The sequence below is a fragment of the Tinamus guttatus genome, unplaced genomic scaffold (assembly GCF_059628265.1).
Source record: "Tinamus guttatus ecotype Peru unplaced genomic scaffold, ASM5962826v1 Tinamus_guttatus_pri_ptg000141l, whole genome shotgun sequence".
Classification (NCBI taxonomy): domain Eukaryota; kingdom Metazoa; phylum Chordata; class Aves; order Tinamiformes; family Tinamidae; genus Tinamus; species Tinamus guttatus.
In genome coordinates, this window is record NW_028288675.1 from 1,574,801 (window position 1) to 1,595,160 (window position 20,360).

The 20,360-nt window shown below is 42.0% G+C and overlaps 1 protein-coding gene across 1 annotated transcript in view; it reads left to right on the plus strand.

The window, feature by feature from the left end:
* The first annotated feature begins 5,355 nt into the window (after positions 1–5,355).
* LOC148595213 (sodium/potassium-transporting ATPase subunit beta-1-interacting protein 2-like) overlaps positions 5,356–20,360 on the plus strand; it is a 431,257-nt gene continuing 416,252 nt past the window's right edge. Inside the window, exon 1 of the mRNA XM_088521980.1 lies at positions 5,356–5,477. Within this exon, the coding sequence (XP_088378106.1) occupies positions 5,424–5,477 (54 nt within the window). The 5' untranslated portion in view covers positions 5,356–5,423. The remainder of the gene's footprint in view (positions 5,478–20,360) is intronic.

Genomic DNA, 20,360 nt, shown 5'->3' on the forward strand with positions numbered 1-20,360 from the left:
CCTCCAGGAAGTCATATCTTCTTGTAATCCTGCCCCTGTGAGAAGCAAGACAGCGTGGAGAGTGGAGCCTTTCCCTTTCACTGCACTGGTCTCTGGAGTGAGTTGTTGCAACCTTGCTGTTTCTATGGTTTGGGAGGGGAATGTATTTAGCAATGACTTAGTGTGTCTCCTGTGGCAGCAGGGAAGGTCAAAGATGTACTGGGGCATGGCTCTGCTGATGGAAAGATCTGTGTGTAGTCCGACTGCAGAAGGTCAGATGGGTGTCTCTTGAGGGGTTCAGTACTTATTATTGCTAATGAGTAGATGAAGTCCAGCTCCTACCTGTATGCAGGCAAAGGGTCAACCAGTTATGGAACTGTGAAGGGAATGGGATAGGGAAGCTCAGCAAGCTGTTAGATTGAAGGAGCAATATGTCCCTAGCCCTCTAAGACCTTATACCTGCCATTATGAATGGTAGTGGAGAAAAACAGAAAATTAAACATGAGACTAAGTACTGAACCCCTCAAGATCCCTTGGAAAATTCCTCATCTGGTGGTTAGCATTGCTAGGTAAAAGTGAAAATATCACATTATTTACAAAATCCAGTCACTCAAAATCATGAAACCGAGTATGTTAATTGAATGCATTATCCTTATTACTGTTACTACTGATATTTCACCCGAGGTATGGATGATGGGTGATGTCAAATGAGGAAGGCAAATCTTATCCTCCTCAATAACACCAGTTCACAGTAAAGTTGCCTAAGAAGTGTGGAGTTCGGTCACAGTGAACAAATAGCTCTGTACAGTGGGCAAAGACAGCCTATTTTTCTCTTGAGTAGCCAGAGCACACGATGTGTCTCAGTTCCCCAGCGTATGTAGGTAGGAGTCTGAAAATTCATGCCTAAAAGGGATAATATTAGTCTTCTTGTTCAGTTAAAACAAAGACTTATTTAAAAAATGTACACATTTAAACCCATCCTAATGCTTCAAATATCATTATTTTCAGGAGAAACTGCTTCTTAGTTAAATGGGCTTTCAGGCATCAGACTATTATATGACAGACAATTTTGTCACTATGCAAAATGTGAAACCTGTAATCAACTTGTTATGGCATTTCACAAAAGTATGTGACAGTAAAATAAGTAAACTGTCATTTGGGCAATCAAGTCTTGAAATCCTGCAGGAGGAAAAAGAAGTACCTGACACTCAATCTTCATGGTAGGGATGAGGTTCAAAAAAATAATTTAAAACTGCTACAGTCTTACAGGTTTGTAAGCATTCTTACTGCAGTGTGCTTAAGCCTACAATAATTTTACATTATGTTTTAATCACATATTTTTCCTCTTAATTGATTTTCCCCAGATAATGTACATGTATGTCACAGAGTAATGTCTACTCTGTTAACAAGGTATTAGTTAAACTGGAACATATTCCACCTTTACTATTGATGACAATATTATCAATTGCCAAACACTCTAAAGTTGGTTTGATATTAGAATGAATATAGTAGACAAGATATTGACATTGATTTACCAGCACTCGTGTCAGACTATATAGACATGACGCTGATGGATGGGTGGGAAAGGGCAAACCTGGAACTGAACGAAATGTTTAGGATAAAATGGTGAGTAACTGGTGTTGTGTTCAGTTTAACAGAGTTCACATAAAAGTTTTATTAAAAGGGATATCCACCCCTTGGTTCATGAGCCGCTTGTGTCCCCCCACACCAGTTCATTTGGCCTGTGGCTTGTTCTTGAACGTCCTTTTTGCTCCTCTGTCATTCTGGGCTTGATGAGGTGCCCTGACCACTGCAGCCCTGCCTGAGCTCCCATCTCCCCCCCGAAGGAGGGGAGCAACAGCCTTACAAGAGTTTAGTAAGTCTGGTCACAGCACAGGGAAGGTACTGCTGGGCACAGTCTTTCTGATGTTAGGAGGGTGTCCCCCACTCAACCGAGAGGAGTAGACACCATGAATAGCAAGGCAGCAATAAGAGCTCTTATATCTGGAAACATAAAATGAATCTGTAGCCTCCTGTTTTAAATCCTTAGTGGCTATTCAGAACTTAGCTCTCCTCAGAAAACAGTTGTAGAAATAAGAAAGAACCAAATAATATCTGATTCTGACTACAAGAAGAGTGAAGGAAAACAGGAAAGCGGGTTTTTATCTTGTATTTATTTTTAAAAATCTTTGTGACATCTTTGAGGTTATAAAACAAGTAGTGAAACCACCAGTCTTCAAGTTAATATTTTGCATAGAACAACCTTCAGAAAGGAGCACTGCAGTACCTAGCTCCTCAGAAAATTGGTTGTGATTTGAGAAAGTTATGAGCATTTGAAAATTACTCACTGTGCACACACAACAGGCCTTTTGTTCAGTCAAAGTGTGAGCCTACACAACAATATTACTGTATGTACACAGCTGATATACTGAAGCTGCAGGGCCCCAAAACAGGCTCAAACTGGCCTGGGAAAGGTCTTGAGTGTTCCATCTAAAGACTGCCGAACCTATTTTTTTCCTGTGTCTCAACTAAAATGCTCAGGGAACATCTAATATGGATTCAGGGGAACTCCTTCTTCACCTGCCTACTCTCCTTAATCATATTATAACTTTTTCTTCAGCCAGCATATAATTTGCTGCTTCTCTCATTGCACAGAGCAAGCAAAGGCAAGCCTGCAGCACGCCTCAGCTGCGGGGGATCTGCACTGTAACAAGGGGTTACAGATAGAGGGGAGGGCTCTTCTTTGACACCTCAGCAACAGGTTATGTCCAAAGTCTTTCATGGAAAATTTACATGGCACTGTTGTCAGAAAGAGCAGATTTAATCCATCTCTGTAAATTTCATTCATGGCTAGAAAGGCAGAGAGATTAGAATAGCAGCAGAGGGAAATGGCTAGAGAGCAGCTAATGAGCAGCTCAACCAAAGGCCAAGCTGCAGAGCAATTCATATGACTGACGCCTTTGGCTTCACCTGCCTCCACTTAGGGCTTATTCTGCTCCTGAGTGGGCTCTCACCAAGCAGCTCTGCACAAAGCAGAGGCAATGATCAAATTGCAGTCTATATCCATATGATACAGTGCAAAACATAGTGAGATATGTTTTGTGGAATCCCACAAAAAACACTGTGGGATAGAGTGAAACGGGATACAAAACTTATAGGAAAAAACGAGAGACACAGGAGCACAAAGCAGTGCAAAGAAGGGACAGACTGAACAGCTACAAAGATATTGTGATAGAGGCAAAGGCAAGCAGAGTGAAAAGGTGAGGATAAACATAAGCCAAAGACCAGAGGGAACTGGAAAGCAGAGGCAGAAAGAGACACAAACTACTCTTTAAGATCAGCAGAAGGAAAGGAATCAGAGATTCTTATTCAAAAGCAGAACTGCAGAAGACACTGTGGAAATGATTAGGGAGCTGTGGAAAGCTATGGGAATCCACGGAGATCAAAGGTCCTTTTCTAGATCCTATTCCTTTTTTTTTTTGACTCAGGCACTACAGCCCACAATTTCATTAGCAAAATAGGCCACCATAATAAACAACCTGCCATTGGTTGGACACATGGATAGTGCTAGTGTAATACCAGCTCATACTTGCACATCAATGTCATTCCTGTAAAATGTATGACTAGTATATTGAAGGCAAGAAAGCCTATTTGAATCTGCGGGTACCTGAGCTACTCCCTACTTCTTGTTGGACAAGACAGGCCTCTGCTGCCCGGTCGCCTCCCTAGGCCCTAAAGCAGACTTGTTTGTTGTGCTTGGCACTTTGCATGAACTGTGATTTGACGGGTCAATATTATTTCTGTTAGCAGAGGAGCTGACAAACAGAAGGATGTCCTTATGGAGGAGAGAACAACGGTGTCACCTTTGTTTGGCATCTCTGTTTTGCTCCCCTGTGGAGCGCTCATTATGTCACAAGGCATTTTAGGGGGCATAGGTGCTAATGTGACAGGCTGCCACCTATTTTGACAAACCCAGTCTGAGAGTGAGAGACCAACTATTTGGGCTCCTAAGTTTCCAGAGACTTCCCAGTTTTTCTGCGTAATTGTGGTGCAAGTGAGCATCCCCATTTACACAGAAAACCTAATGAAGCTCCTCCAGTTCCTAGCTGTTGTGCTGACTGCAGAAATGGCATCCACGAATGGGTAGCTTAGCAGAAGAGTGACCTGCTCTGAACATAATGTCAAGTCCGTTTCTGATGACTCAGCAGGTAAGAGCCTTCGGAGACTGAGGGATCAGACATACCATTTGCCATCCAACTTTATTTATTCTGGATGTTTTCCATAGTAGAAAAAGGCTGTGCCATCTCTCCATCCTCATCACATGGGAGTTCAGCACCAGATTCCTGAGACCGGATCATATTTATTGAGTGGGTCCGGTGTTGTCCTTCCTTCCCTAGTGCTCCCGGCCTGGATCACGCTCGGTTTCCTAAGCCGGTGCCTCCTGACTGGCTCCCCGGCGCTCCCTGGCAGGGACAGCGGGGCGAGGGCACCGCGGGGACCCGGTCCCGGCCGCGGCGGGGACCGCGGAGGCGGCTCTGCCCTGCGCCGCGCGGCGCGGCCCGGCAGGCGGCAGCAGAGCGCCCCGCTGCGCGCCTCTCCGCGCCGCTCCGCTGCCCGCCGCCGCGGCGGGGACGCGGCTCTGAGGGGGCCGCCCCGCGGCCCGCGCTGCCCTGCGGGCGCTGCTGGCAGCGTCCCCGCTCCGCGCTGCGTGTGCCCGGCCGGGGGAACATGTGCGGGACAGCCCCGGGCGGGGGGGAGAGAGGGCACAAGTGCCGCGCGGACACCGAGGAGCCGCGGGCGCGGAGCGCACGAAGCGGCGGCGGCGGCCGCGGCTCGCCCGGCTCCGAGCCCGAGCCGCTGCAGCCCGGCCCCGGGGAGAGCGGCTGTCCGCTGCTGGGGCGGCCTGCGACCTACCGCGAGCACGAGGAGGAGGAGGAGGAGGAGGAAGGAGGGTGGGGGAGCGCCGCCGCCGCCGCGGGCAGGGGGGAAGCCGCTCTGCGCGCGTGAACTGAGCTCAGCACCGCCGCCTGCCTCGCCGCGCCTCCCCGTCCCTCCCTCCCTGCCCCCTCCTTCCCTCCATCCCTCCCTCCCTCCCTCCCGCCCTCCCTCCGCAGACGGCTGCGAGCGCGGCCGCTTCGCGAGCGGAGTTGAAGCGGGGCGGGGGGGGCAAACTTTGCAGCCCAGATGCCTGCGGGGCCGCTCCCGCACGCACCTGCCGCCGCGCTCCCGCCGCCGCTGCCGCGCTGCTCCGCGGGGGCGCCCGGCGCCGCTGCCGGCGGCGGCCGCTGCGGCCGCGGCTAGAGCGGGCGGGCGGGCGCGCCCCCATGCGGGTCCCGGGCCGGGGCGCGCCGGCGGCTCGCGGGAGGCGGGCGGCGGGCGGGCGCTGCGGCGCGGCCGCCTGAGCGGGCGCTGCTGCGCGGCGCGGGACGGCGGCGCCGGGAGCCATGGGCTATTGCAGCGGGCGCTGCACGCTGGTGGCCCTGTGCGGCGCGCAGCTGGTGAGTGGCGGGTCCCCGTGCCGCGCGGGGGGCGGGGGAGGCGCGCGCAGCCTCCGCGGGAGCCGCGTTACAGGTAGTTGGGCGCGCGCGGCGCCGCGGAGTTGGTGAACTCGCGCGGTCGCCCCCGCGGCGTCGCCTCAACTTGGCAGCGGGGTTGCCCGTGGCCAGCGGGCGTTGGGGGAGCCGCGTGGAAAGGAGGCACGTGGCTCTTCTGGGGGCGATGAACGGAGCGCTTTGCCGTACAGGTGTGTGTAGTAGTTCTGCCGAGCCCTTATGCAGGTCCTTTTTTGAAAAGAAATAGATTTTCTCTTATAGCTTTATTGGCCAGTGTGTCTTAACGTTGCCTCCTTACGTTGTTACAAAAGTAAAGCAATTCTGTATCTATACGCACATCCGTGTGCATGTATGTCTCTCTGTATAGTAGGGGACATGTGGCTGCACTTGTAAGCTCAGCTACCAGTGAAACTGTACCGAGTTTAAAAAGTAGGCGCTGAAATACAATAACAAAGAAACCGCCTAAAAATAGATCTGCTTAGCAAGACCCTCAGACTGCGCGAATGTATTGTGGTGCTGGAAAGTCTCCGTGTCTAAAGTTAAGAAACTAAAGAAATGGCTTTTTGTGTGATATGTACATAGATTCTTGTCACCCACTCGGATATGTGATGTATAGGATGCTTTTGGATTTTGAGGCAGTGACACGCAGCTGACGACCTGTCAGGGAAACATGCCCCATTTCTTATTTTCAGTAGATCAAGTGTGTATGTGCTGGCAGAGCAGGTGCTGAAAGCACCTTTGTTAAGCAGTTAACCTCAGAGCAGGAAGGAAATAATTCATGTTGCTCCATCCTTCTACCTCTTACTGAATAGTTTTGCTGAGAAAGTGTTAGTCGGTATCAATGGCAACCAGCATTGTCACCAATTCTTCTCCTGCAGACAGGTACTAAGAAGACTGGAGAAGAAGACAAAAAAAAAAAAATCCAGAAAACACAATAGATTTCACTGACCCAAGTCAGTAATAACAGTATATGGAAGGAGAGAGATCTGTTAGCAGATCAAAACTCCAAAATGCCTGTTGTCCTTATATTAGTTGTAGTCAACCTTTCAATCTTCTTGTGCTCTGGGAAGCATTTTATTCATATATGCTGCTCTCCATGTAAGTTGTCTGATTCTTTGTAGCTGGATGTGTCTTTTCAAATGTGATTTATTCACGCACACTGTCTAAAAAAGAGAGTCTGGAATAGAAGTAGTGAATATTGAATGGAATGGTAGGAATGTAACCTTTTCCAGCAATTTGGAAACATAAAATTAATCACTGAAGTTCTTCAGGTCCATTTAAGTTTCATGCATACTTTTCATTTGCTGCTACAAAGGGAAAAAATGGTTTAAATTGTACCTTTTATGAATAAAAAAGGTTGATTTCAGAGTGAATTATGTGGACTATGGAATATGCTCAGCTAGTAAAATATTATTGTTTTGAAAGTCTGTGAAAAAAATGCATTTGCTAACTCATGGTTAAAAAAAAAACACACAGAAGTCATGGTTAAAAACATTAACAGAAATACCCCTAGGAATGCATCAGCAGGTGGATGAGTAAGAAAGCTGATACAGAATGGTCTTTAGCAGTACTGTAAGCTTTTTAAAAGTGGCTGTAAACTACAGTAAGTCAAATGTATAAAGATGGTTAGAAAGTAAATAGTGTGTTGTGGAGTAGCTTAAGCAAAGTTTTAGCATTCTCATATTTTCAGAATCTGAAAGCAAATTTATTGAGAAAAAAGAGTTTATAATGCTAGGAATAACACAAAACCTCTGAATCACTCTTGGCTTATGTAATGACATTTAGATAGGTTCAAAGCAGGAAGGTTCGTTTTCATGGGAGGAAAAAAAAGCTGTTGGGGATGGAAAAAATGCACTTTTCTCACTTCACAAAAATTGCTTCCCGTGTTTTTTTGTGTGCCATCAGATACCATCAGATGGAAACAGGTCTCAGACTAAACTGTTCAAAGTAGGCCTTTGGTTGATCAGATATTACTACTTTTTAGGTAAAGACTGCTTGAAGGAACAAGTGCTGTCAAGATTTATCCTATGATTAGCAGCCATGTTAATTTTCAGAGGCAAATCAAAATCAAAGGATAAAAAAATCATCTGACCAGATGAAATGGGGGCAAAAAAGTATTTCTACTGGAAAAATCATGCTTTATATATATATGTACACACAAATATATAATATATACATTTAAATATATGTATCTACATATATATAGCTTTTAACATTAAGATGCCTAATTACTAAAACCATGGTTTTAAAAAGGTCACATATGAAGCAGAGAGTGTATTTCTGTTTGGAGAAAAATATGATGTAAAAAGAAAGCTTTTACCTTTTTATTTTTTTTTTAGGAAAATACTAATTTCCCTCTCTGCAGAGCCTGGATGTGGTGATCTGGTAGGTCTTTGTAGGCTTTGTGTGATAAGTAAGAGAGAGGTATACTTCAGATTATTGGAGTTGCTGTTGCTTGTCATCTATATAAATGATAGAGATGCCTAGAAATGGACCAAAAAAAGGGTGATTTTTTTTCAGATACTGATTCAGAGTAGAGCTACATCAACTTAGGAGTGCCCCTGCACAAGCAAAATTATTTTCATAATTGCATTTTAAATGCTCATAGCCAAGGGAACATAACTGTATCATCAGATTATCAGAAAGCTGAAGGAATGTTTTTTTCTCAAGGGCATACTGATCATTGCTCCCCAGCTTATTAACATACATACACCTTCCTATTTGTGCTCTCATTTGTACTATGGAAAACAACCTTTGACAGCTCATTTTCTTCTGTATTAGTAACCAATGAGAAGATTTAACAGCAAGTAAGAGCTAATTTTGTCACCATTAGGAACAAGGCATTACTTTTTGTTTACAAAGTTAATTATCTTAAAACATCCTGTAATTCTTTAAGATGCTAATTTCAGTCTTTCTTCTCCTGTCTCCTTCCCAGAACTCTGGACATAGGGTCTCTTTCCTGTCTTTTCTTGTTGTATGTCAGCAATCCTAGTTGCATTGAAAGGAATCCTCTGATACTGCATTTCTTCTTTCACATTTCTTTCTTCTTGGGTGTCTCCTTTTCTCTTCTTTCTTCTCTTTTTCCTACTGATATAAGATATTACATCAGGAATAGGAATATCCTGTTGCTTGAACTTTTGTAATAGCAAGAGCAGCAAAGGTGATGCTGCCATGAATTGTTTTTGGTTTCAGTGCTCCCTGAAAGGCTTCAAGAGTGGAAGCCAGTCAGAAACTTTGTGTGTGAGGAAGAACTTTCCTGTGAGGGTGACAGATCCCTGGCACAGGCTGCCCAGAGAGGTTGTGGAGTCTCCTTCCCTGGAGATCTTCAAAACCCGCCTGGATGCCACCCTGTGCCCTGTGCTCTAAGTGTCCCCACTGGAGCAGGGGGGTTGGACTAGATGATCTCTAGAAGTCCCTTCCAACCTCAACCATTCTGTGATTCTGTGATTCTGTGTGTCCTCTATTTCTGCTTAATAGAAGCCTTGCAATGGCAAAAGAGAGAAAAAGGAATCCCGACAACCTAGAAGCCATCCTCCCAGGTGTAATGATGAGAAAGAATGAGATTTCATAAGGAAACTTCCAGTCTTCAGGAATCATTGCTGAACTGTTTCTGTTCATCAGGCAAGGATTGCCATACTCCAAAGGCTAATTAGATGACTGATATTTCAGCCTTCACTTCTTCTCTCAGTTTCTGTCTAAATTTATTTATATTGTTCTTCCTGTATTGTTTGACTGCTGTTATGACCTTTTTTTTTTCTCTCTCTCTAAGTAAATTGTAATGCAATCCAGATATTCTAGCAAAGTATTAAGCTTTGTATAAGACATATAAATAAACATCCTGTGTTTCAGGGTCGAGCTGATGATCCTGGGGTATTCTGTCTGATTCTGTCTAAAGGACAGTACAGACTCCTGATTTCTGTAATGCGTGGATTTGCAAAGTTTGAATTCTCTCTTCACTAACACCTCACAGCTACATAAGCTGTCAAGTCCCTAACACACCCACATAGGCACCACATGACTTCATCTCTACGTGACCTCTTCCGGTTACGATTCTGGCTTAGGCTACACTCAGAGGTATGCCTAACCAAAAGGAGAAGGGCATCCAGAATTGGTAGATGTTTTTGGTGTTAGAGGTGATGATTTTTATCCTTTCTTTGTGTGTTTAAACCTCTGACAACTTATCTGGAAACACACTTGTGTTTCGTGGGTTTCCACAAACCGATAGCATGATGTAAGAGAAAATTCAAATGCTTTTATTTCAGTAACTATATTTGCTGAGGTATTTTCTATACTTATTTGTGATACCAATGTCCATAAACACCTACTTACATACTGTGTTGCACCTGAAGGCATATACTTGATCTGCTGCAAATACTGTTGGAATTGTTCAATGCAGGAAATGAATTACTTACAAACTGGAAAGTAATATCTGCTGTATGTGTTTTGGGGCTCTTGGGGCTATTGTCAGAGGTGCCAGTAATCTATAGAGCACACAAGGCATTCCTCACTCATACATTAGATTCTCTTCAATTATTGCATGCGCTATAAAGTGAGACTTTTAACTTTGTTTCTTGGAGAGCAAGAACCTCTTGGTGGTCAGTCTTGTAAAGTTTTGTTTTGCCTTTTTTTTTCTGAAAAAAAAAGCATAAAAATATTTGATATTTGTGTTGTCAGACTTTGCGTGTTGAGATTTTTCATGTTTGAAACTGAGGTCAGTCACTTTGGGAATGATGATCTTGGCAGGTTATGGTCTCTGTCAGCAATCTACCTCACTAGTTTTGGCACAGTTTTGTACTACAAATGTCATGGCTGGGGGAAAAGCTCATGTTTTAACAATTTGCAGATGGAATTCTCTCTGGACCTTCAGGGAGTGGGGTTTGCCAGATCAGTGCTGAGGTTCCTCAGAGGGCAAAGTGAAGGCATTCACAAGCAATGTGTCCCAGGATTAGCTACCCTGCTAAGATGTTTTTTTCCTTTTTTTTTCTCTCTCTCTCTCTCTCTCCTTTTTTTTTTTTTTTAATATAGGCTCTTGCCTCATGCTTATGACCATAATACTTTAAAAAATCACATCACTAGAATATGTAATATATATATATATATATTTTTTTTTTTCCTATGCGGAAATGATAGTGAAATTTTTGGGGTCTGTTTCCACTTCCTGGGTTTTGATAGTCTCATCTGGGGATTTGTTTTCTTTTTTTTTTATTGTGTTTCATGTTATTGTTTCTAATGGTTTCCAATAGCTGCTTAAGAAGAGAAGGTCTGCAGTGGAAAATTTTGGTGACATTTATGTGTTCCTAAATTTTCTAGTAGCAAAAGAGAAATTAAAGAAATAGGCTTCACATATAAAATGAAAAATGATTTTGATATTGCTCTTAGCTTGTACATCTGAAAGTCTTGAGTTTCGGGTAGTACTTATATTTCAGTTTTTCACACATTTGCAGCTTCAAAGAGAGACAACAACTGGCATCTATGTCTTTAAAATTCTGCTTCTTGCTTTGTTTCAATTTTGTCAGGAAAGTAAATGAAAGTGTTAGTTTCATTGATCCAAAAACAATATGATCCCACTAGTTGTGAAAAGGAAACAATCTTATGAATAGCAGGCTTTGGAAAGCTGTATGTTTTTGAAAGCTATTGTATAATGCTACAGAGTTGATTTTGAGGTGTTGCTGGGAATATATAAAACAAGGACTTGATCATGAATTCAGAGAGCTAACATCTTTTGTTGCCACAAAAGAAGTATGTAGCAAACTTTTTGTAGGTTATGTGATTTCTTGATGGAAAAGTAAATACATTCCACTCTGTTCTTGAGATAAATGATCACAGAATTCATAACCAAGGTGTTTGTTTCTTGACAACTTGAAATCAAAAGTAGTGATGCATAAAAAAGTATATTGTCAAAGGTAACAGTCTGTTATGTCGTGTAATTGTAGTGGCTTGACTTTCACTGTGAATGGTACGTTTTTTTTTTCACAAAAGTATGAAGGAATAATTAGAATTGTGAATAATGAGTTATACCCTAGAAACAAAAACAAAAAGGCAATGCATTTTGCTGGGCCAGAGGAACAAGTCATTTCCGGCTTCTTGATGGGGGACTCGCATAGTCACACATTGAGCAAGGCTAAGGTTCAGTGTTCAGATACACTAATGATGAGCAGGATGGAAAGGTGTAAATAGATTTAGATTAGAAGAGGTGTATAAACTACCTGAATATAGGGGCCTAGAATATCTAGCTAAGTTAGACATCGGGCATAGCCACGAGACAAATCCGTAAGAATTAATTTCGTATTGACTGAAATTTGAGCTAGCAACTTGAATGATGAGCAGCAGAGTTTTTTGTTTGCTTGTTTTCTGTTGCTTTACAAAAAACACTCAGTAAGCATTTTTAAAAGGCACTAAAAGCTCTCTATAGTCATTCTGTAGTCAGTGGAAGGGAATCTATCATGGAGCAGTCAACAGACAGGAATATACTCCACTGCTGAATGAGTAAAAGCAGAAGTGCACAGTTTGGAGTTGGCAGTGGCTTCACAATCCTGGGCTGAGGTGCAGGAATGCATGCAACGTGACTAGTGTGTATAAGAAACTTGTAACAAACATTCAGTGATGCAGAGTTTTTTGTTTGTTTGATTTTTTTTTTCTCTAGGCAAGACTAAATTCTGTTGGGTCTTCTCAGGGCCTTGGTACACCTGATGAGGGTATTTTAAGCATCCATTAAACATGGGTCTAATTTGACATGTAGTTTCAGCTGGAATGAAGATCGAAGACTGTGACACTTCCCTGGACTCAGGGGCCGGTTGGATTCAGCCACTGTCTGCTTTGGAGGCTCACATCAGCACCATATGAACTGTGTAGATAACCTCACTCTCTCCAAATTCCTTTTTAATCTCATGGCTCCAGTGAGCTGAAGAGATCGTACAAGGTTTAGAATGCTGAAAAGGTAGCTAGAGCTAATGAGGTTGTATGAGAGAAGAGGCATCAGTGGATTTCTCCAAGTTTTGCTTATGTTTTGAAGTCTAAGAGCTATCTAGCTGTGGATGACAATAGTGAATATTTTCACATTCTGATGGGTGTGAAGGCATTCACAGTGTGACTGATTCAGGATAATCTGTCTAGGCTTCTCTTTGGTCAGAATAGGGACTTCTCCAGAGGGCAGGTCAGATTGGGTAAGGTCCTTTAAAGCTATTTCTTAAATAAAGTGGTCCTCAGTTTAAGAAAGCTTTTGGGGGTGGAGGGAGGGAGGTGATCACAGACACATCTTATATGGTGTATTACTAATATTTTTTCCTCCTGTGCCATTTTTACTAGTCATTTTACTGAGAACTTTCTGGTGTTAGGGACAGTCTTGATCCAAAGATTGAGAAATGCTGTTTTGGAGAGGTTTGTCACTAAGTAACTACCTTTAAATGCCCTGTGCTTGCCATTCTTCTCTAACCGCTTATTGATGCTAAAATCAAATTGATAAACAAAGCTAATTTATTCTCACTTTATTTTTTAGGCCATTTTCTGTTGGCTTCATACAGGGTGAGGAAGACTGGGACCACTGTAAATAATATGTGATCAGAAAGAAATGTACTGAAAACACATTAATTTTAAAGCATCAGATAGCTCATTGCCCTCAGAATTAATCTTCATTTATTGTTTTCATTGTGAGGAGTGAAAGGGAGGGACCATTGAGTGCCATCTGACTTGTAAAGTAGAATGGACGCAATGGTTGAAATGACATTTTCTACTCACTGCAACGAATAACCAATTCCCAGTATGTTATTTAATCCTCTCTCCCCATACATATATACCAGCTGGATGGCATCTGAGAATTATCGGTCTATAACCCTCCGGTAGAAATGACATTTAGAAGAAAAATTACTGATTTCTGTGTTTGCTAAAAAGTAAACATGCATATCTAATAGATCTATTCACCGCAGATCGTACTTATGCATTTTTAATAAAAACTTGATTTTAATTCATACATAACTTATGAGAAATGTTTATGAGTTTAGGGTTCTACTGATTCCCGCCTACATGTTTACATGTATCAGGATACCTTAAAATGCCTTTCGTTTGAAGCTCAAATTTACCTTTCATGCACAAACCTGTTTGTCTGCTGCGTAAGTAATGATGTAATGTATATAAGAAATATTGATTGTTATGCTGATTGCTAAAATCAGTAAAAGTACTATGGATAGAAATGCATCTCATTTTTTTTTTCCATGTGATTTGTGGTAACAGCTGTGTGACATTTGTTTTCCTGATACTTTTACGGATTTGGGATTTTAGGCTGTGTCTCTTTTGGAAAAAAAAATGAATGGGTTACCAGTTACGTCAGTGGGAATAGGAAAACTCTATCATATCCCATATTCATACCACAACAGATTGAGCTTTGGTTGCTGCATCCTCCTTTTCTTATGAAGACAGCCTCATTAGTTGAGTTTTGTACAGAAGGCAGCATATGAAGTTAATTCTATTATTTCTGAGAAAAATGTCAAAATGGTGATGTCTGTCATCCTTGTATCTTGCCTCACCTTTCAGAAGGCAAAAATGCAAGACCGTTTGCAGATGGTGGGAGAGAGATTCACGCTGTCGTTTAAGTGTGTGACGTGTAGGCTTTGGATCTCCTGCTGGAGGTGGCAGCCTCTTTCCATTGCCATTGTCTGGAGTTTTGAGTTGGTGCCTCGCTAGGAACATGAAGCTCCAGCCTCTCTTCTGCACGCACCATTACTCACTTCATTTTACAGTTGCGCCTACTTGCCTTGGCTGGTAGTTTCACAGCAGCTACTGAAGAACACAGCAATCCTGTGAGAGAAGACTGCTAGCTGCCCTGTGTTGGTTTGGTGAGGGTAGGACAAAACGCTGCTGTTTAGAATTGAGGCAGAATATACAAGAGTGACGTGTAACATTTCTCCCAGATGAATGAGAGCAATGTTAGAGGCCTAGAACAAGGGTCAGAGTGCTGCCCTGTTCACCTCAAGGAACATTTATTCTCTATGAGAATAAATGCACAGCAGGGCATGAAATCACTTTACAGGACAAGATAGTATTAAGAGATAGAGGGTCTTGAATCTGAGGTACTGACTAATATCAGATGTCAGAAAGCTTTAACTGCCTTAGAAACTAAAGTAATTCCTTTCCAGGTGACTCACACCATGGGTCAATTTACTAATTAAAAATTCCGTTAAACTGCTCTGTAGAAGGACTACTAATTGACCCTCAACAAGTATATTCTTCTCATTTGAAAATAAAAAGCTTTGTGAGGACAGGAAGATAGATGCTACGATATGTCTCTAGAACAATGCATGGAGCTTTGAAAAGCCGTTCTCCAATAATTGCACAAAATGTGAAGTTTGCAAATTTTTGTGATGGCCAACAATGGGCCAGCATTTTCCATTATTCCCTGGCCACAGAAAATTTCCGTGGCAGCCTGTTCTATTACAGAGTGCAGAAACAAAAGGAGGAAAAAAAGCCCGTTGTAGCTCATTGCCGCCTTCACAAAGCCACAAGTACATTATACTCAAGATACTGTTCATTGTGCTCTTGAGCCACCATTGACAAAGGCGCTGTGCATAACATTGAGCATCGGGCAGTCATATGTCATTACATCACTGTTCAAATTGGCAGAGCAAATGACAGTAAAACAAATGGCAACATTAGCAGTTAACGGAATGCAACAGAACAAGAGGCTGATCAAAAAAAAAAAAAGAATTTTAAATATAGATCTTGTTTTCTTCATTTGCTGGAAGTTGATTTGCATTTTTAAATTTTATTTTTTTAATTATTTTTATGTTAATTGTTGGCCCTCCAACGTCATGCACTTTAGACCAATTATTTTTGTTTTCTTTTACACTGACAGCAGTCATGAGCAGTGACAGCAGCTGGTAACAAGCCAGATGATGGCACTGGTAGTGTTAACATAAGACATGGGATTCAATGTATCCTAAAAGAGGGTGTGCTCTCTTGGATTGTTATCAGGCTGGCTTTCCTGGGTGCAGAGATGGCCGTAAATTTGGTATTTGCAGAGCAAAAATCGTGCCGAACTGGAGCTGGATGCCGCAGTGTGCCTAGTAATGCCTGCGGCTGCTCCTGGCAGCCTCTGAGAATACTTAGAGGGGGCTGCTGGCTGCTCTCTAGTACTTTTTGCTGCTGCCATTTGCGGGGGAGATACTGAAAAGCATCATCCAGACTTGGGGGCATAATACTGGGTACAGAAGAAAGTCATTGGTCTCAGCCTCAGCCGCTGGAATAGCTGGTGTCTGTACTGCATAATGCTAAACTGTGCTTTTTCAGATGCGCAATAAAAGTTATTTATGGGCACCGATAAAGTGGTATCTGTTGTATAATATCACAGATAGGCATAAGGACAATAACAAAAGGCAGCTGGTTTAGTAAGCTCTGTTTGCTGCAGAAATGTGCTGTTCTTTGCAAATTGAAATAAAAATGTGTGTGGGGGGGCATGTTGTGTTGTTTTTTTTTTTTTTTTGTGGTTCCTGCCACTAGCAATCATTCTTACTCTGCAGCATGCTTATAAAGATAATTATGTACGTCCCATGTCAGTATTATATTTGCCACGTCTGGCTCCTTATTAGAGGACAGCTGCTCCTCTCTGCCCGGAGCACGGGCGTAAGTACCGCAGGTGATAATAGAAGTTATGAGCACAGCTCTCCCCTGCGCAACACCAAAGGATGGTGGTGGAAATCTCTCCAGTTAATTGACACAGGTGTAAAATGAGAAGGAAGCAGTGATGAATCCGGGCTCCTCAGATGCTCGCTCAGAGGCGGGCGGAGAGCGGTGTTTGCAGAACAAGTGCAGTGTGTTTGCAGTGCTTTTAATGATGCTTATAGCTTCCAGAAATGTTGGCCGTTATACTAAATAAGAAAGAAATGCTTTTTCAAAATACATGCAGGTATGTCAATAATGCCTAGTGCCTTCACTAGAACATCAGATACATGGGCCCCCGTCAACCTAGAGCAGCCATGAGCAATCTCAGCACCGAAGGGGTATTTCCAGTAAGTCCTCAGTCTCTTTCTGATTCCGCCTGGATTAAAAAGGGGTGATCAGTAGATACCTCCAAAGCTCCCCAGTTGCTGTAGTAGTGCTTTGGTGGCTGTAACTTCTGGTGAGAACCGGATGGATTTGGAGCGACAGAAGTGGCATAGTGCCATTGTAATGAGGTTAAGAGCTGATGTAAAGTCTGCCAGAGAAGACCATTTGCCCTGACCAGCAAGGTTTGCTGGTCATGCCAAACCCATGAATATATTCTCAAGAACCACCTCTTGGCATTTTAGCTGTAGTGTTGACATACATATGCTCTCTCAAATCTGCAGTGTGTACATCTCAGACTGGCTTAAAGAATGTAACCCCATGCTTCTATCTTCATGTAGGTGTTTCTTGCTGCTTTTTGTTTTGTTTTCAAAATTTGAGTAAATTAGATTTTTTTTTTCTATATTTGGGAAGACTAATTGGGCTTCTGAATGTGGCCAAAACCCCTTTCTTCTTGAAAGCTGAAAATACTGTTCTTAAAAATGCAGCCTGTATTCCAGACAGTTTTCTTACTAATTTAAGACAAGACAGTTAAGCGAAACTAGTGATGAATGGATTGAATAGTTAATACTTAACATTTTATAATTATACCATTTCAAATACCTGGCTTTTGACACACTGCTAGTTTTTGCATGAATTGGAAAACCTAGATTTAGAGTTAAAAGTTCCCAATTAAGATTTGAGGTCTCTGAGGATGATTATATTGAAGGTTCCAGCTGATCTGGTATTCAGTGCAAGTATAAGCACACTCGGTAATAATGGCTTTGGGGAGGAGACATTCACTTGCCCTCACAGCTGGACTGGTAGGATGATCAAGAGAGAATTGGGGAATAGTAACACAGCCAGTGGTAAACTTTTTTTAAGAGATATTTTTAGTAGTCTGAGATATTTTTAGGTCTCTGTAAAAGCAAAAATTGGTAGACCCAGTTAATGTTCCCACAGTGTCAGGAAAATACTTTAGGACACCCCTCTCTGAAGCTGTTTGGAAGGTATATCTATCATAAATGGAATATGTTTCCCTTTTGTACAGGTTGGCACAAGTTTAGGTTGGATAGGTACAAATCTTATATTTTAACCTCTCTAGATAGGGGGAGCCTGAAGAATCAAGGAGTACTTGCTCCTAGTCTTTGCATCGCAGGCCATCACCACAATTTAGGGCAAGATTTTATCTGCTCCTGTAGGTGTTTTCCCGCACTGGTACTGCTCAGATTGTGACTGCATTGTGAGGGAGACCGAGAAGTGAATCTTTAGCATCCACTTGTGAGCCGGGAATGGTGGAACATAGGGGACTGAGCTATGGCTGCCCTGTTCTTAACACAGTGATGGTCACAGTCATCACGTGCAGATTTTCCACATACAAATTCTTTTAGTGTTAGATGCAGTTCTCTCTGAAATTCTTTCTTTCTTACCTACTTAATGCAGCAGAAAAATGGGGAAGAAAGCATGTGCTTGTACAGAGACCTAAGACTCAGACCTTCCTCAATGGAGCTCTGTAGCTCCCCCATTTATTTTGAAGATAGAAGGTTTGTTAAGAGTCTGCAGAGTCATGCCTACAGAGGGAAGAGATAGATAATCTTATAGGAATTTCTGCATGTAAAATGTCAGCTTGCATTTGTGAGGAACCAGTCCTGATGAATAATGTGGTCCCTGTTGATTCTGGGTTACTAATTGTGCATGTCTTTGCTGGAGTGCTCTTTTCCTGGAATGCTGGGTTGCTGTTAGTTTCCACCAAAATTATTGTGTTTTTCATGATCATTATATTAAAACTTGTATAAGGTCAGTATGCTAATGCTGACACCTGAATCTCTTTAGAACATCAAATTTGATCAAGATAAAATATGCTTAGTGAATATTTTTTAAAAAGGTCAAAAAGTAAAGATGATTTATTTACTTCAATTGAAATTCAGCAGGTCTGAGGTTAAGGTGAGGGACAAAGAAAGTAAATCGCTAGAATTATGTTATACTTGACAGAATATTGATCAATAATTGCCTCAACAAGAGCTGTTAGTGAGCCAAAGAGTAGTTTTACAAATTTGCATAAATATTTCTGATTGGCAGTTCTCTTTGTTATATTGATCTGTTCAGATTTTCATTTCACATTTTGCCCCCGCATTAGCATTTCGGGATGTTAATCACCTCTGTTTTTGATTTAAAAGGGTTAGAATATTCTATATCTTAGTTCATGTTCTCCCAATGTAAGAAAATAAATATTTTGTCTAACATAATTAGCAAGCTAGTTTTATGAAGTAGGATATTTTAGACTGTGGCAGTGGGCGGGGGGGAAGTTTACTGACTAGCCTGTACTGAGAGTAGTGCTACCATTAAAAGGTTTGTCTTGAAAAGGAAAAATGCAGCCTGTAGGCATTCAATAATTACTGAAGGAAAATATATGGCTATTAAGGTTTCTCTAGCAAAAGTATTCATATTTTCAGAATACTATATAGTTTCTTTTTTTTTCTTTCATAAACACTTGCTTGTTGTGTCTATTTTACAGCCTCACTATAATTGCAGAAGCCATACAAACTCTTTTACTAGTCAGCTAGTATAATCTTAAAGCACTGTTTCTGGATCATGATTTTGGAGACCTATGCTATTTTCTATACTTCAGTGTTTATTCACGGTCACCCTTTCCCATCCCAACAAGGATCTGAGAGCAATTCACATCAAGTACTTTCGTGCCTAAGCTGTCTATTAGGTAGGGGGGAATTCAGTGCACTTTGTTGATATTTAGCATGCAAAATTTAGCATTTAGTTGCCCTATATCATGCTTTGGATAACCAACATATCTATCAGCTTGATACAGATTACAGGCTCCTAATTTAGGTGTCTGTTTACTTAGGAGTACGTAGAACACCTACGCTTTCCCTCTCTCACCGCATCACCTGGTGTATACTTCCCTGTGCTAAGCATAGAATAACTTAAATATTGATAAAAAATGATTTTTTTTTCTGTATCACCATTCAGTGCCTTCACCTTAGTAGTTGTTTCAGTTGTGCAAAGGGACTGGTGGGTTGGGATTTGCCAGGGCCAGCTGCAGGGCCCTGGTCGTCTTTGATGGCAGAGGACCTGGAGAACAGCACATTCCTTTCTAAGGGCTGTTAATACTTGTCCAGTGTATCTGCCAGTTTCATGTGCTGTCCTTGGGATGCACTTCTTTTGAAGTCAGCCAGATCTAAAGAGAAGTAGAATTTAAAGGTAAATCCTCATGGTTCACCCCTGTCCACTCCGCGCACAGACAACATGCAGACATGCACACACACTTGCTGCCATAGCCAGAATCATTTAATTATAGTGTTTTGTAATAGGTCTGAATAATGAATTAATGAAAAACAAAACCAAACCGAAACAAAGGTATTTCTTCAGACATGCTTATTTAATAAGATGGATATAATTGTAAACAGGAAAGCTGTAAAGCAGAGTTAGTAAAATTCATCCTTATAAGGACTATTTACTCTCATAATGGTGACTGAGTCTCTGCTTCTCAAGAGCTGACAAGCACTAATGGAGTATGCGAGAGCAGTTTTCTTTCATACCTCATTTTTGTCACTGCTCATATCTTTTAACTACTTGAATTTTACTTGTACCACTTAATATGTTTTGGTATTAAAAATGTAGACTGAGCCTTTGCTTATTTGATATTTGTGGTATTAGATTGACTTCTATTGCTGCTATGAGGAATATAACTTCTGTAACTATAAAGTAAGCTATATAGAAGTGAGCATTACCTTCTAGGTAGCTGCTAATAAACTTGAGCATTTCTGGACAGAATCACTCTTTGTAGTCTTTTCTGTATCAGTG